The sequence below is a fragment of the Channa argus genome, chromosome 7, assembly GCF_033026475.1.
Source record: "Channa argus isolate prfri chromosome 7, Channa argus male v1.0, whole genome shotgun sequence".
In the NCBI taxonomy this organism is placed as follows: domain Eukaryota; kingdom Metazoa; phylum Chordata; class Actinopteri; order Anabantiformes; family Channidae; genus Channa; species Channa argus.
Window position 1 is genome coordinate 10,532,243 of NC_090203.1, and position 17,059 is coordinate 10,549,301.

General features: G+C 41.1%; 1 protein-coding gene across 3 annotated transcripts in view; it reads right to left on the reverse strand.

Moving 5' to 3' along the window:
- ephb6 (eph receptor B6) overlaps positions 1-16,967 on the reverse strand; it is a 32,127-nt gene extending 15,160 nt beyond the window's left edge. Inside the window, exons 1-5 of one of the 3 annotated variants that reach the window (XM_067511522.1) lie at positions 16,809-16,967; positions 9,718-9,782; positions 3,882-4,154; positions 1,827-1,996; positions 1,451-1,746 (exon numbers count right to left, since the gene is read on the reverse strand). In XM_067511522.1, the coding sequence (XP_067367623.1) occupies positions 1,451-1,746; positions 1,827-1,996; positions 3,882-4,154; positions 9,718-9,782; positions 16,809-16,914 (910 nt within the window). In that variant the 5' untranslated portion in view covers positions 16,915-16,967. Of the gene's footprint in view, positions 1-1,450; positions 1,747-1,826; positions 1,997-3,881; positions 4,155-5,583; positions 5,862-5,960; positions 6,377-9,717; positions 9,783-16,808 lie in introns of those variants that run through there. The other 2 variants (XM_067511524.1, XM_067511525.1) reach the window with 2 other exon arrangements.
- Positions 16,968-17,059: the final 92 nt, after the last annotated feature.

The window sequence follows — 17,059 nt, forward strand, 5'->3', positions numbered from 1 at the left end:
GTGGCCATTACATCGCCATGACCTAAATGTGTCTCATCCCTCTCACTGTGGCTCTCTGCTCTCTCCCCACATCCTTTCCTCACCGTCTGGACATCTCCCAATTTTTTTTATTTCTCATTTCTCCCCCCACTTACACACACTTTAAAAAGTGTGAACGCTTTTGACCAGTTTTGCAACTGCTGACCTCAGTACTCTCTGACTGCCAGCTGTGAGCTCTTTTTACATTTTCCTCCCCCACTCTTCCCTTCTCTATTCTCTCTCTTCATTTCATTACTGTGCCCCTGTAAGACTCTGATGACTGACAATATGTGCAAAGTTACATTGCAAAAAATGCCCTGCAGGGGTGAAGATACAGTCGGTCTGTTTCTTGCCTACTCTCGATTGCCTCTCGTCACCACATCAAACACAACGGCATATTAGTATGACAGCAGTTCATTTCAGTATTGATCCATTCTGTATCACACCAGAAAGAGCTGACAGGTTCCAAAAGTTGACTGATTCCCAGTCTTTTTTTGGACACTTCAATTCAGGTCTTCAGTTCTCATGAACAGAGTCACTCACATATTGTATATTAAAGGAGGGAACTCTCTCAGGTAAAAAGGAATAGTAGGGCTTTCACTTTTTAATTAGATGCTCAAACTACTGTTCAAAGATTAAACATTTTACTTGTTGTAACCACACACAATAAACAGACCATAGTCATTCCCAAAATGCACTGTTTGTCTTATCCACTGCACTGCACTGCCAGTACAACTATTGTTGTGCTCTCTGCTAACACGGGATAAATCTAGCAAGTTGTGTTCACAGATCATGACACTAAACCACTCTAGAAAGCATTATAATTCTGCACCACTGATGGAATAAATCTTCAATAAAAGGTAAAGTTGACTTAAGTCAAGTCTAGTCAAACAGACCTCCTAAAATGCATCTTGTTATCTTGCCAAGTGTGGCAGCAGAGGCACCAAGAATCAACACAAACGGATGTTCGCAATTTAGTTTTCGATTAGGCCACATTATGTAAAATAAATATAAGGATTTTTTACATGTTCATTTGAATTAAAGTTTTTGGGAAAAGTGACAGCCTTACTGACAATTATTTAGCCTTTGTTGTATTATAATGATATATATACTGTCTGGAATCTGGCACTCCAAAGTTCTCTTATTGAGTCTCTTGTATCCTTGGTTGGAATTTGTGTGTTCGCAGTAATAATAACAAGTATGAGGGAGTGAAAGTCCATCTAGCCCGACCTATGCTGCCGTAGTATTGATAAGGTTTTAAGAATTTGTTGATTTTAGCCACACCTTCCAAGTCCCTGCAGCTTAATGGAAGTACAACTTGTAATTTAAGCATCCCTACAAAGTGCACATATGACAAATTAAATGAACATGACAGATAGTTTAACTTGGAAATCGACCTAATCAGTGGACTGACAGGGTTCCTCAGACTCACCTAAGCAGGCAGATCCATTAAGGTTTGGCTCATAGCCTTCATCACAGACACATCCTCCCACAGGAACCATCCACTCTCCTTCAGCGTTGCAGTGCATGCGAGGGGGAGTCCCTCCCTGTGCTTTACTGTGGGGGACGCAGCTCCCAGTCACAGGCACTAAGGCAGTTGGTTCTGCCCCGCAGGGAGTCGCAGGGTAGGATGCCAAGTAGAGGCTAGTGGCCGGACAGCGGCGGTAGAAGACAGACACACCCATGAGGGAAACACAAGCTCCGCTGTCGACGATAGCCAGGACAAATCTATAACAACATGTTAAGATGGAGAGTGGTTAGACCACTGGGAGCATTGATGTTAGTAAAACATGTACAGTGATGATTACCCATTGCGTGTGAGAGGAGCAAAGCTGCGTGTCTTGATGTTAATTCGGCTGTATCTGTTGGGTTGATACTGGTGAGGTGAACTCGGCTCCACTTTGGAAAAACTCTTATCGGCTGCAATGGTGTCAATCTTTACCCAGCCCTCCCTGGTCTCTTTCTCACCACTGGATGGCTGCAGAGTAGACAGGAAACAGTGGAGGGAAGATAATGAGTGGTCAGGAGAAAACAAAATAACATGAATGAGTGGAGAGAACGAGGGGTTGACAGGACCGAAAGAAGTAAACAAGAAGAAAATTATAGATGTTAAAATAAGTTTGTTGACAGATGAATAAAGGGCAAAAATATACAGTGCACTGAATTCTGACAAAAAACATAAATGAGAGAAGATGACAAGATGAAAGGCAACTCAAAGGTTTGCTGTAATTTTTCTCAGGGCGTGCATTTAATGAAATAGTTTAGTCAGAGGAATAAACGTTGAGTTAGGGCTGCAGAGTGCAGGTCCCAGTGGGGGTTCATGCTCAAGTCCCTGCAAAGACCTTCAGTGTCGCACTGCTTCCTGCTCTCCTGTGACTCTTCCCTGATTCCTCATCAGGCGTTGATTTGCCTATTTAAAAAGCATCTCCCATCTCTTAGGAGAATGGCATTCATCTGTACAAATACTACATGCCTCCTACAGAGACTGAATGTAGACTGTATGTAGCTCGGGAAATTCGGAATTGACAGTTCAAAATGTCACATAAAAACATTTAATTACACCACAAAAACATAACTAAATCTAATCTCTTGGGACAGACAACGTCAATCACTTATAAACCATGGCAACTGCTTTGTACACAACACAAGGTTCAGAGCATTTACTGCAATACTTGTAAAATGGTCACACTCGTTTATTTTATGTCTCAAAGTTGTAATTAGCGGGACAGAAGTGACATTTCTAGGGACCACAGTGGCACATTTTTGCATTTTTGAACAGTAACGATTGCTTCACACCAGTTTGGTCTGTGGTGGCCGTCAATCTTAACAGCTCCTTTTGGCAAGCAAAACAATAATCACTAAAATTACACAATTACTCCTTGTCGTAGGATGATGTGAGGTTGTACTCTTTAGGTGTAACAATAACATAGAGATGAAACTTTAATTTTGTTTGGCTTAATGATTCTATCTGAAGGATTTTTTTTTTCCCGCATCAAGCTGTGACAAAAAGAGCTGTAAGATATCTGAAGACTTAATGAACTTTAATCAGTTTATGCTGAACATTTAAACTACTACTATTAACATTTAAAACTACTAATGCATCAGCTTGTTTACTTTTTTGTGTCTATGAATAAAATAAATGGTCATAATATGTCTAAGGAGATCACTGTGCATGAGCATGACACAAAGTAAATTGGGTTGAACCAGCTATTTCTAAATAAATTACAAAGAAATGTTGAAATATATTAGCTACTTTTACACAAAATTAGTTGCAACATCAAACCTTAATAAACCACATATGTATTTATGTAATAGACTCTGGAGTGAGAGATAAAGTCTCTTCCAAAAGTATTGGAAAAGCAAACCTAAAAGCAAGCCACTGAGAATTTAAGAAAAGAAAAAGAAAGAACAGATCGGCAAAGAAAAACAACAACAGCTGATGGCAGACGCATTGTGAGAACAATCTCCACAGAGCAGGGGTCCAGGTATCACAATAAACCATTTAAAGAAGATTTATGAGCAGAAATACAGAGGCCATACCTAAAATTGCAAACACCTTGTCAGCCAAATTGAAAGGAATGAGTTACAAAAGTACTAGACATTTCATGGACTGATGAGAATAAGAATAACCTCTACCAAACTGATGGAAAGACCAAAGTGTGTAGGGAGAAACAGTCTGCTCAAGAAGAGGCTCACTGATCTATAGTGATGACACACGAGGAAGAATAAGTTCAGAGGTGTACAGAAACATTTTGTCAGAAACATTTTTTGTTTTTGTATTTACAGAGTGCATGAATGCATGAAAACTAATTATGACAAACTTAAACATGCAGCAAGAAGATGAGGATGTTGCCCCATCTCACCTCGGCTATCCAGGTCCTCTGTAGCTCCCTCTGGGAGTCGGCCTGTTTGTAGTACATGGTGAGAGTCTCTCGACAGGTGGGTGATGGTGGTCGCAGGCTGGCGCAGTCACGCACCGAGAAACGCAATGTGACAAACACCCGTGGAGCCGAGTGGCGGTACAGGAAAGGCGTAGCCAGCCAGTTGTCCTGCAGACGGGGGTTTTGGTTGACATTGCAGACCTCAAAGGTTCGTATAAGCTTCCCCTGGTCATCCAGGACACTGACCTCATCCCACTGAGAGAGACATAAACAATGTTATGAGCTCACAACAATTGTTACAAGTCAAATCAAGCACATTGCTGATGTTTGTGACCTGTGCTTTACTAAGATGACTTTGCTGTTTGACATCTTCAGCCTTGTGATATAACTGACACTGGTATCGAATGCACAACTGAAAGGCTGTTTGTTACTGTCCCAGTTACGTAGGTCAACTCTACGTCCTTGGACTACATTGCTTTCCATTGTCTAATTAAGTAATCAATGATTAGCCAAAACCAGTAGTTAAATCACCCGAGCCGTTAATGTACAACATAACACTTTTTAAGTGTTGCAGACAAAACTGTAATCATCAGACATAATTAATCCATGTATTTCTTACTACCAGTGTAGCCATTTAGATGACAACAAAGATAATATTTTCTTCTGGGACCTCAGTCTGAGTCTGGTCCATCTACAGCAAGATTCTCACTTTCTACTTCCACATCTGGGCCCATTCTGGCCTGTTCTACAATGGCAACATATTTGTGTTTCAATCACTACAGACCCCAGCTTTTATGGATAAAAAAAATAATTAGCATTATTAGCCCAGTGTTTCTGAACTTCCAAGACCACTAAACGCAAGGCCGGACCCATTGCCAGTCTATCTCAGGGCCAACACAGAGAGACATACACAGACAGACAACCATTCACACTCACATTAACACCTATTGGCAGTTCAGAGTCACCAATTATCATATGTATGTCTTTGGACTGTGGGTTGAAAACCGGAGGAAAACCCCGCAAGCACAGGGAGAACATGCAAACTCAACAGAGAAAGGGTGGGAATGGGAATCAGTGACCATCTATCTGTAAGGTGGCAGCCCTAACCACTCCACTTTAGTTTTTAATTTGGTCAAATTTACTATAGTATAATAATGTATTCTAAGATGAAGTGATTTTATAAAGTGACATGTGGGTTTTATCTCTGGTTTGCATTGGTCTGCCTAGTGTGCCACTGTTCGCACATGACAGGTGGGAGACACTGTGTTGTGTGTGTTTGACTTGTGTGGGGCTGCACTTAATGATTATTATTTTTGTTGATTAAACGATCGATTATTTTTCCATTAATCTATAGATTGTTTTTCCATTAAGCTCTTTTTTATTTTTCCATCAATATAATAACATAACAATTAATTTACTAACGATAGAATTTTGAATTTGTAGATCATTTACATTTCAATATAATTCAAAGTATGCACTGCAGGGAATTATTCCTCCCCCCACAAATTAACTGGTAATCTGTGTTTTACAGACTAATATAAAGCCTCTCCACAATATAATTAAAGCAAGAACTTTTTCCAATCAAGTTAAAGGAATGTGGTGCCTTCTGCATTTGTCAGTTTGACTTTCTTTTATAATGCATATTCATATTATCAGCATTTTGCTAGCCCACTTTAAAAGTTACCTGTTTCTGTCCCTATGGCTGCAGAGCTGGAAGGTGAGGAATCAAAGAGCATAACAAATGGTTATACCAGCTAGAGTAGAATGATATGATATTAGGATTTATTAGCTGCCAACTGCATGTTATGAAACATGTAAATTAGGCCCACTAGCTTGCATAACAAAATCTCCTATCTTCACTACAGTTCAACAGCAGCACTAAAAAAAACTGCCTTCACAACAGAAATAACTCCTCTGAGTCTGAGCACAAACTGAATATGATCACCTTCAAGAAGGAGGACTTACTGTGGGACTGTTGGATTAGACTGACTTAGTTTGAGCCCAATAAACTGAACAACTGAATGGAAATTCATCCATTCATATCTGCAACTGCAAACTCACCACACAGACTCAATGATTTCTCCTTAATCAAATGGAAAGTGGGTGACGTTTAGGAAGAACGAATATGAAATACTCCCTATGAGTGATCCCTGTCCTCCTCTGTCTGCTGCTGATGGGGACTGTCTTTGTAACTTCCAGCTGTAGGTGGATGCAAGCTAACGTGTTCGTAGCAGTTAGCGATTAGCCAACTAGCTTGTTCCCACTCAGACTCAGAGAGAAGCTGATCCACAAGTGTCTTTTCTCATTCGCTAATCTCAGTGCTGTCTTTAAGAATTTATATCCGGTGATTGCAGAAAACAAACATTTATATTTACGTGCTCTGCACACTGCGATGTAATTTGCTTATTGTATCTAAATTGTTCCAAGTACTGAATCTTTGTGTACTTTTAGTTTCTAGCTCAAGTTCCAAATCGTCGCCGCACGTTTCGTAAACATACGTATTTTTTTATATCGATTACGTCAATTGCGTCGTCGCGTCGCTCCACCCCTAGACCTGAGGCAGCTGTTGTATAATAAGAGAAGCCGTCTTTGTAATATTTTAGAAAGTCTGAACACTTTAAATACACACTAATGGATTTACTAAATTTGTACCTTCATGGAGAAAAACATGAGCACAGTGACATGGACTGAATTACAGTGAATGGGTCAACATGTAAATGAAGGTACAACATTTAGATTCTCCAATTATACAGTAAAGTGCCTCCAAAGATGAAAAGGTTTTGCTTTAAGCCCTGAGTGACAAGCTGGGCCTTTTTCTGATGAAACACAGAGGAATTATGTATTAGGCCTCATCATGATTATTCTGCCTCCAACAATGGCCAGAGGATTATAGGTCCTGACACCCTATCAGGGTGCATGTGGTGTGTGTATGTGTGTGTATTTTTCTGTTTGTGAATATTAGAGTATCTCTGCATGCTCATGTCTTTTTCTCTGTTTGGTTCTGACAGCCAGTATGATCAGAAATATTTGTAGCTTCACACATGAGAGACTGCATTCATATAAGGTCAAATTGGAATAATGATAAGATGAGTGAGCAGATAGACTGAGTCTGAGGCGCTGTCGGTCTAATGGAGTGAAGGGACAGTTTTCTGTCTCCCAGCCTGTGATTAACTCTATTAGACATGGGGGATAAAGGAAAGGGGGCAGAGGGGACAACAGAGAGCACATGGTGGGGTGAAGGGATGCAGATGGAGAGTGGTGAGAGAGAGAGGTGAGAAAAAGTAAACAGAGTTTGTGTGTGAGTAGAATGAGGTTGCAATAAAACCAGGACACTTGTGGCAAAATGTAGGTAGAGACAGTATCTTTGTGTGAATATTCAGTAAAGAAACACTGCTTTCACTTGTTCTTGGAGCCCAAAACACTTAACTTCCTCCTCCCTCTACCTTCTCAATTTCTTCTTTTCTTGGTTTCTTCTTCCCTCATAAGAAAAAAGAAAAGTGGTTGACAGGCTAGGGGGAAGAAGTGGATGGATCATTAGAAAAAAAGAAAGAAAGAAAGAAAAAAGAAAATAATAAACAAAGAAAAAAAGGGACGACTCATCTTCATGATTTAATCTGAACCAAAATGCCAGAGAGCCACGCAATCTCTCCAGTGTTGGAGAACAGAGAGGGGCAGGGCCTCAGACACAACAAAAACACAAAGAAAGGCATGCACATATACAGCAAGGCAACATCACAAACACACACGAGCCAAACGCGTAACTGAAAAATACTGAATGAGAAAAATGCCAGGGAAAAAAGCAACAACTGCTGTAGGAAATAGAGAGTCTCTGCTGACACAGAGGGGAGATGAGGGGCAGAGAGGAGCCTGAGTAGAGGGATGAAAAGAAGAATAAGAGGCAAAGACCTAGTGGCTCTGGGATTGTGAAGGGCAAAGTGAGAAAAGATTAAAAGAGAGAGAGAGAGAGGATCAGAAAAAAGACACTTGTCAGTACTTTAAAAAAGGAAAGAAGGTAAGAGAAAAAAAAGAAGCAGGAGGAAGAGGGTGCAGTAAATAACATCCACAGACCCACAAGCAAAAGAATAGATGGGATGTCAAGAGAAAACAGGGGAAAGGGTTAACAAAGGAGAACAGACACACATGCACACACACACGCAGACACGCACACACACACACACACACACTTTTTTCTTTCCCCCTCTGTTCTTCTGTCTTTCTACTTCTCTCAACTTGATGCCCCAGGTCAAATAACCATATCTCCATCTCAGAAGCACTTCTCATATAGGGACAAAGAAAAAAAAACTCATGCAAATGCCTAACTTGCACACACAGAAACACATACACACATTTCCTCACACACAATGGATAGCCTCGCATTAGCAGCTGGCTTCACGGTTCACAAATTCCTAACACTCACGAGGCCCTAATTAATCCAGCATTATGTACAATTATGGCCTGACACTGGAGGCCAGATTGGGGCGATAATGACAGTGTGCAAAGCTAAAGTTTAGTGTAAGGTGAGATAAAAGGCCTGATGTAAGTGAGTATGCCTGCCAGATGTGTCCATGTATGGACACAGAGAGATATGTTCGGTGTAACTGGTATAATATTATCCACCGTAACAAATACATGACAAAGCTAATGGCAGTGAAGACAATGTATGTGTTTAATTATGAGCCATATTAGAACTGAGCCACAATCACTCACAGATGAATGAATTTAACTGACCCGGGAGTTGACCCAATCACAGTCACGCAAGTACACACATACACATGCGTTAACACATGTGACCACACACACTTACTTACACAAACACACACACACACACACACACACACACACATATTTACACAGCTCAAGGCAATGCAACAGCCTTAAATAAAAAGCAGCTCAAGAATGGAAGATCTATGGTTCAATCTCAGCAATCTCAGTATGGATGAAAAAACACAGAAAAAAATGCAGGGACATTTCAGGCCTCAAGGCTGCCTTAAGGGCAAGGTGAAACTGTGCTCAGTCCTGGACTCAGTGCCACCTGACAGAAGCTCCACCAATCAATGTCAGATGCCAGACATTTGACAAAATAACAACACTGATTTTAACTTATCGCTAAAAATCAACCTTTCAAACTTTATTTGTCTTTCTGAGCAGATTTCCATTTTTGCAAACTATGCAGCCTTGGAAATGCATCAGATTGCAAAGTTGATACTACTGGTTTTATGATAGATTGATTTTATGGTATCTCTCATTTCTTGAAGTCACTTTTTAACCTATAGACAGTGTATCTAATATGTAAATGTTTCATTTATTAATATTTTGTTGGGTTCAAATATGATCAGTCAACAGGCACAAAAATTCTTCACCAAAAAGTTGTATTTTTAATTGTTTTGAGTTGTGTTTAGACCTTTAACTATGATTGCCCTAAACATAACCAGTTCCAATTTTAAATTAAACCTTCACCAGAAACCTTTAAAACCTTGAAACCTTGTTTTCACAATTAAACAGTTAGCCATTTTCAAGTAGAAGTACCAAACATTTAATGGGTCCTCTTGCCCTTTTTCCTATGTATTATACACAGAATCAGTGATAAAGACACTGAATAGCTTCAGCCTTGCACCCATATGCCTAAACGTTAGCATTATTTCCTTTAAATGCAATGAGATATAGTGTTCAGTTCCTCATTAGAGTTTCACCACAAAGCCCAACAAACAACGTGATTATAACTCCACACATAAAACTTAACCGTTTGTAACACATTCAATTAGCACCATGATATCTTTAATGGTCCAGCAGCTGGAAAGCACATTGACAGCTTGCTTACCCCGGTGTCTGGATAAGTGGTCCATCCCAGCTCTGAGGTAGACTCTGTTGTGTCCAGCAGCATCACTGAGAAATAAAGACAGAGACAAACTGTGAGAAACCTGATCACACTCACAATCATGCTATTTATTACTGCTCAAGAGTTACAACTTGAAAACTAAGTGAGTGCTACAGTACGAAACAGAGAAGTGACTGTGAAAGTTAATTTGTAACCATGAGATCTTCTCTTAAGGCTTAAAAACTGAGCACTGTGTGATACTGTCAAAATCTAAAAAACGGATCTGCTCCAGTGATGCTGTGAAAGTCAGATTCTATTAGGGAAGAATTCTGTTCATGTAGTGCTTCTACGATCAAATTGACTTACTTTCTTTTGTTAAATACCACAACTAGTGGGCAGCTGGCTGTGGAACAGGTCCAGGATTTGTTCACATTTCTTTTTAATGTTTGGCCCTCATGCAATAAAACCAGGGGAAAAAAACAGAGCTCCAGCTGTGTACATCTGTCAAACCTAATAACTGATTCTGAATGATGATGCATTTTGGCACAGTGTTCTGGTGTTTAAAAAATTAAACTGATTGACCTGATTTGGCACCGTGATTAAAGGTCACATTTTCCAACTTTAAAAGGCCATAACAGTTAGTGTCACATTTTATTGAAACTTAGCGAGCTGATGCTTTTCTACAAGAGCAACCTCCATCATGTGTGAAATGTAAAAATTTTTTAAAGGGTTTGGGTTTTAACAGGCTTTTGCTCATTACCTTTGATCCAAAGTGAAAAGCATGAGAAGAGAGTATAAGTTTCATGGTGTGGTGTATTTTCCCATAATTTGCTTTTAGGTTTAAGTGCTTGTCAATGCAGTGCAGACAAAGTGACTTTAACTCTGAGCCCTGACACATGGCACCTTCCCACACAAAACTGAAGCCCTTGAATTTTTCCATTAGTATTCCAAAACCGGGGTGGCTGACGTTTCTGCAGTCTGGCACAGTCAGCGCTCGGTTCTGTTGAGGAGTCACCGATTGCAAGCAGGCCAAAGTTTGCTGTGCAACATCAGGCTTTCTCACATGAAGGGAGCTTATTGTGAAAAACACACAGTGCCTAATTTCATCAAACACTGATCACCTAACGGGGCTGCAGACACATACTGTAGATACACTGAGCATTGTGGGAGGCAGGAGCCATCTAACTCTGTTTACAAATAAGTAGCACTTCTCATTGTGGACATACAATTTTTATGCTTTTGTTTCCATTTCATCTCACACAATCATTCACCAGAGAATAGGAGCCTCTCTTTTCTCCCTTTATCTATCTGACAACTAGACAAAAAAGCTCCTGAAAAACATTATCTACATCATCATCATCATGACAGACACAGAATGGGATTTCAAAAGGTGCCTTGTCTCACCAGAACACGAGTGATACCTCTTTATTTCTCAGATGTGCACTTTCATGTGCACACAAACACTGAATCCACCTGCCTGTCTTAATAAATCAACCAAGTAATAAAATGTGAAATTGTTTATGATACAAATCATGCCTGTGTCTCTGTTGTCTGACTGTGCCGTAACATTTTTAGGATTACACCGTAGAGGGAGATTCTGCTATCTGTCTTTTAATCAGCCACTTCCCTCCTCTTTTGATTTTGCTCTTCCCCTCCTGTGTTTCTATCTGTTTTTCACTCACTAGCTGGTCTTTAAGTCAATCTTACCAAATTCACACATTTTCCATGGAAATCATCCAGGATTTGGAGAGATATGAATTGTATCAAGAAAAAGATACAAATGAACCATGACAGCAAAGGATTATATGCAGCCACAGGCATCAGAAAAAATAGTTTTTAGTGCAGCGTATGTCTGGACAGCTTGGCGGCTGGAAATGCAGAGCTGATTGGGATAAAATCAGCCACAGGGGGAAGACGAAATCCACAAAGCCACGACCATGTACCATGCTCTTTTACATGTCAACACTAAAACTATGTATGATAACACGTGAATCATGTCAAGAATCATCCTTCAATTTTAAAATCAATAAATGATTTATTATATGAGTTTATTATATGATATCTATAAACAAGTCATGCATGAAACAAAACACTCTAATACCATGTGACCTGACCTCATTAAGCACCATCCTATTTATATCAGACAAGAAACAAACACACACACGAATGCTGCAAAGTGTCATTCCAAATTCAATTAACCCTCTGCTTCAGGGCACAGTCATGCACAAATAATATATATCAAACTATTTTGACATTAATATTTAAGCCTCTACTATTTAGCTTCTTGTCACTGGGCCTTGGGGACCACAGGTCCTCACGTCACCTCCACTCCTTCCTGAGCAATCCTTTACATGAGGATTACAGGGAGAAGTGTTCAAAGAGCTTCATGCAAGTCTCATTAGCATGCTGAATAATTCACCACGACACCCTAAGATAGGCGTTGAGTGCCGTGTTACACACACCTTTCAAGGATTAGCTCGAGCTGAGGCATCATGACTGGAGCTTGTGTGTGTGTGAGACAATGTTGAACAAAAGAGAGGGATATTTAATGGCAGGTCTGCTTGGCAGTAAAAGCCCCTTTATTTAACTCTCAGAAAACCCCTCCATGCACACAGAGCACCTCAGCATCTTTGTTATTGGTTCATCTGAGCGCAGAGTCACTAAAAGTTTGTTCCCAACAGTTTGGAGATGTGCTGAGTCTGCAATCTGGACCTGAGTGCTGCTTTAATGCACGCCCTGTCTGTCACATCTTCCCGCACCACTCTGGTCTTTTACTCACTTTACTCTATACCTTTCTCTCTCTTCTACCTTCATCTTGTCCCCTGTCCCTTTTTTCCTCCTGCATCTCTGCATGTGTGTGTATTATTCATCCAAAAGTGTAGGCATCTCTGTTTGTGAAATAGGGAGATATGCACTGCCCCATTGAGGCCAGATCTGCTGTTTGTCTGGGATGAGCTCTGATAGGAAAAGTGGAAACAATAGAATAGAAAGACCGGATTATGAACCAGGAACGAGAAGAAGATGATAGGATTGTGTTTGTGCATATGAATGTGCTTCTTTCACTCTCCTCCCCTCCTTCCTGCCTGTGGTGTGGGTGTAAATGCTCTTCTCTGTTGTGCAGAGGTGACCTGCATTAGTTGATGACTGTCGTCTCCGCCGTTGGAGTGCTCACTTCAGCTGAGTGACCCTCTCTCCGCTCTCTCCATCCATTTCTCTTTGCCCAACACTTTGCCTCTCTGTGTGGCCATGCATGCGCCAACACTCTCCAACGCTAAGTGTAGTGCTGTCGTTCATGTCACGCCTCTTTGACGGCAGATGTATGCTCCTTTGCAGCACTCTTTTAGAGCAACAGAGCCTGTCCTGACACTCAGCAAAGAATCTAGGTGTTAATATTAAAGGGGTGCAAGTGTCTAATATGCCTTAACACCAAAGTAAAGGCAGCTGCATGCAGAGTTCACAGGTACAGTAACTACAAGGTACAGAAACACACACATGCACACACACATTTCACAAAAAATTCCCACAGTGCCTGCAAGCGTTCTGAGCTACAGTCAGATTGTGTTTTGTCTTTTGTCCACTCATCCACTCACCTCCGCCCATTCTTTATACGCTCCAGATGCTCACACCCACAGTCAGTCAAGGACAAGGCCTACACCAAACCATCATTACAAACAACCACAGCTAGAGAGTGATACGCCAAGACAGAGCGGGAGCGGTGGGAGCAGGGTGGAGGATTGAGGAAGGAGGGGGATTAACGCGATTCCAGAAATAAGCATGCACATGTCAAAGGGAGTTATCAGAAACTCTCTGGCGGTTAGGCTGAATAAAAGTGCAGCTGCAACAAACAGTGCTTAATCCAGGTTAGATGGCAGAGGGATGGCTGCAATGAGTCGCTGAACATGCAGCAACACGCACAAAAAGAGAATTGTCCTCCCACCTGAGAGAGAAGTTCAAACTCTTTCAGCACACCTGGTTCATGACAGCACAAACTAAGTGTTTACTGTATGTTGGATACTGGATTGCATGTCTGGTAAAGTTACAGAAATTGTCTACACAAGTTTATTTAATGAGACCAAACTATACAGGCCAAAAATCCAAAATATACCAATCAGTGGTGCTACAGAGTTTTTGTTGAGTACCAAGAGTTATCTTAGGAGAGCGAAGCAGATGAATTAAAACCAAAGAGCAAAATACAAAACTTCTCCTAACAACCAGCGAGCTTTTTACAACCATATTTTCATCATCATCCTCTGTTTCATCAGCTTGTAACAAGATAAGATATAAATCTGGTTAAGTCTGGCTGTAATGTCATTTCTCAACAAACAAACGTAGCTCTCACCTCATTTGGTCATTGCCAACATACAAACTGCCAAGTGCAGCTTTAATGTGAAATTCAAAACTGCCAACTACATTCCAATGTCTCACCAGCACACACCACTCGTTCGTCCTTGAGTTACATTTTGGCTTTAACTCATTGCCTGTCCACACAGGCTTATTATCTGTGATGCTATCTGCTTCGACGCTGACTGACACAAAGCAGAGAGTCTTGGCTTGGAGCCGCTCAAGGGCTTCAGCCTCTCATTCCAGAAATGGCAGATGTGTGATTCATTTGAGGAAAAGCGGCCTAATGTCATCAGTGCTCATTTTTTAAATTATATGCAGAAACACAGCTAAAAATAACGTCTGGTCACAGTGTTGTAGTGTTGTTGATGGCGGGGGCTGCGCCCTCCACTTCCCACCAGCATGGGATTTCTGTTATTCTGCTGGAGGGTTACACATGCAGGGCAAAGGGCTAGGAGCAGGAAGCTTTTTAGAGCTGTTAGTGGCGTCTGTCCTGCTGCACTCCCACTGCAACAAGCACACCATTTACTTTCCTATCACGCTTTTTCTAATTCATCATGTCCTGAAAACACAGTTTATTACAGCCATGATAAGGATGGTAATCTGCCTAATAAATATCCAGCCAAAGCCAGGATACATGGCCCAGATGATCTGAGAGTTAAAAGTTTATACTGCCTGGTGATTCTCAGATAACAGCGGTAAAAAAAACTACTTTCAAAGTTCATTTAGTGGGATTTTATTTCTACACAGAAGAAGTTATTGACTTTTTTAGCACAAACTGTAGATTTTACTCCAAAGTTCACAAGAGTTTTGGCATTTGGTGAAGATTACCTTTTTTGACTAATGTCGTAAGTTTTGCTAATGATTGGGTTAGATTCGGGATACGAATAGCTTTCTGAGCATCGCTACATCTCTATTCACCCATGATGGGAAGAGCTACACAGGCATCAGGTGTAGCTCCTGTGCAGAGCTCCTCTTCCCCTTGAGTGTGTTGTTATTACACTCTAAACACGCAATCCTCTACACTCATCCAGCAATTCAGAAGCCAGCCATGTGGCTTCACGTCAACGCCTCACATCAGTGATCCATGTGATCCATGTGAAGGCATCAGCACTTACACACTTGAGTGATAAATCAAATGTCCTGTCACTCACACACTTTGAGTTTTGGTTGCAGAAGAAACAGTAAACCAACTCTTAAATATGTAGTTTCAATGACATTGTCATATAAATGTGTGTGATAATAGCACACAAGAATGTTTTTTTAGCAGTGGATTTACAGATATACAAAAGCAGCAGACAGACAATAAACAATAGAATAACAGAAAGTAAACGTATTAGTCACAGGCAGCATTAGCTAGTTAGTGCAGACAGACACGTCATTTAATGTCATAAAAGCTGAGGCAGATGACAAATCCTTCCTTTGTGACATAACTAGAGGTATTAATTTATGTGGATTTATGTGGACATTCATGCTACTAGGTTAATACTGTATTACGGAGTGCTCTCTTTCAATTACACAAACAGAGTCAGTAGGCCAGTACCACTGTGCAGCCTCTCTCTGTTGTTCTGTCTCATCTTAGTCCAGGCCATCTGTTACAGACGCAGCTCAGATCTGTTGTAGCGGACATATAAGTTACCTCTCTTATAGACTATTACTGACACACTCCTCGCAGTAATTCAAAGCCAGTGGGAGATGAGCAAGAACAGGTGTGGCTCTCTCCAATGTGTAGCTCCCTCTTTATACTGTAATTGCGTGCCGACTGCTGAAACCCCCTCAAGTGTCTGAGGACAGGGTTTAGACGCAGGAGCTATGTATAGGCAGACATTGAAGCGTGCATGCACCTATAACTACACACACATAGAGATAAAAACACACACACAAACTGTATATGCAGTTTGAGTCATAAAATTAGCGTCTGGTTTTCTCAAGTCAGCCCACTCTCATTTGACAGACCAATTCATAGACTCTCATTTATGTATCAGCCTTTTCAGACACTCTGTCAGTCTCTGTCTCACACACATTTACATACTTCATCACTCACTCACTCACTCACTCACTCACTCACTCACTTGCGCTGAGTAGGACATGTAATATTTCCATTTATGTGCACAAGGTGTGGAGAGTTAAGAGCAAAGAAAAGAAGAAGACGGAACACAGACAGGGGCTGGAGCTGTTTAGAGGTTTCTGGCTGTGACATCCTTGAGATCACGCAAGCTGGGGGTTCACTGAGTCCATAGTCAGATACGTGTTATGCAACTTATTATTAATTTGTCCCCCTGCTTATCTCCATATTATTTTGTTGCATTAGCTTGATAGGCCCCAGCATGCACCTGGCACTTCCATGCCCACAAACTATCTGATGTGCTGCCACAGTGGCACACTGTATTCATGCACAGACAATACAGAGCACATAAAACCAACACACTGCCGTGTGAGCAGTAGGAAAGATAGTAGTTATTCGGGGGGTCCCAAGTTGCAGGTGGAGCCCTAAAAATCCAGGATGAATTGGAATTATTTATGGTGGTGCAGCCTGATGTGCCACACTTTCACACACTCTCAAAATGCCCACAATTCCGAGAAAGCCACATTCATACAGAGCTAATGCAGAAGCATAACAACTGTCCGTCCGTCACTTGTGGACTCATTGATGAAAGGGTAAACTCTCCATCCCATCCGAACCATAGCCATAAATGCACACATGCAAGCATAGATTCAATGTGAAGAAATTCAAGGAAAAGTTTAGTTCTTACCTTCCTCAGCTGAATTAGGCTGAAAAAACAGACAGAGGGACAAAAAGACACTCCACATCTCCACTACAGAATGACACTGACAGAGAGAGAGGGAGGGAGAGAGCATGAAAGAGACGGAAAGAGGGAGATAGAGTGAGTGTGTGTGTGTTTGTGTGTGTGTGTGTGTGTGTGTGTGTGTGTGTGTGTGTGTGTGTGTGTGTGTGTGTGTGTGTGTGTGTGTGTGTGTGTGTGTGTGTGTGACAGCGCGAGAG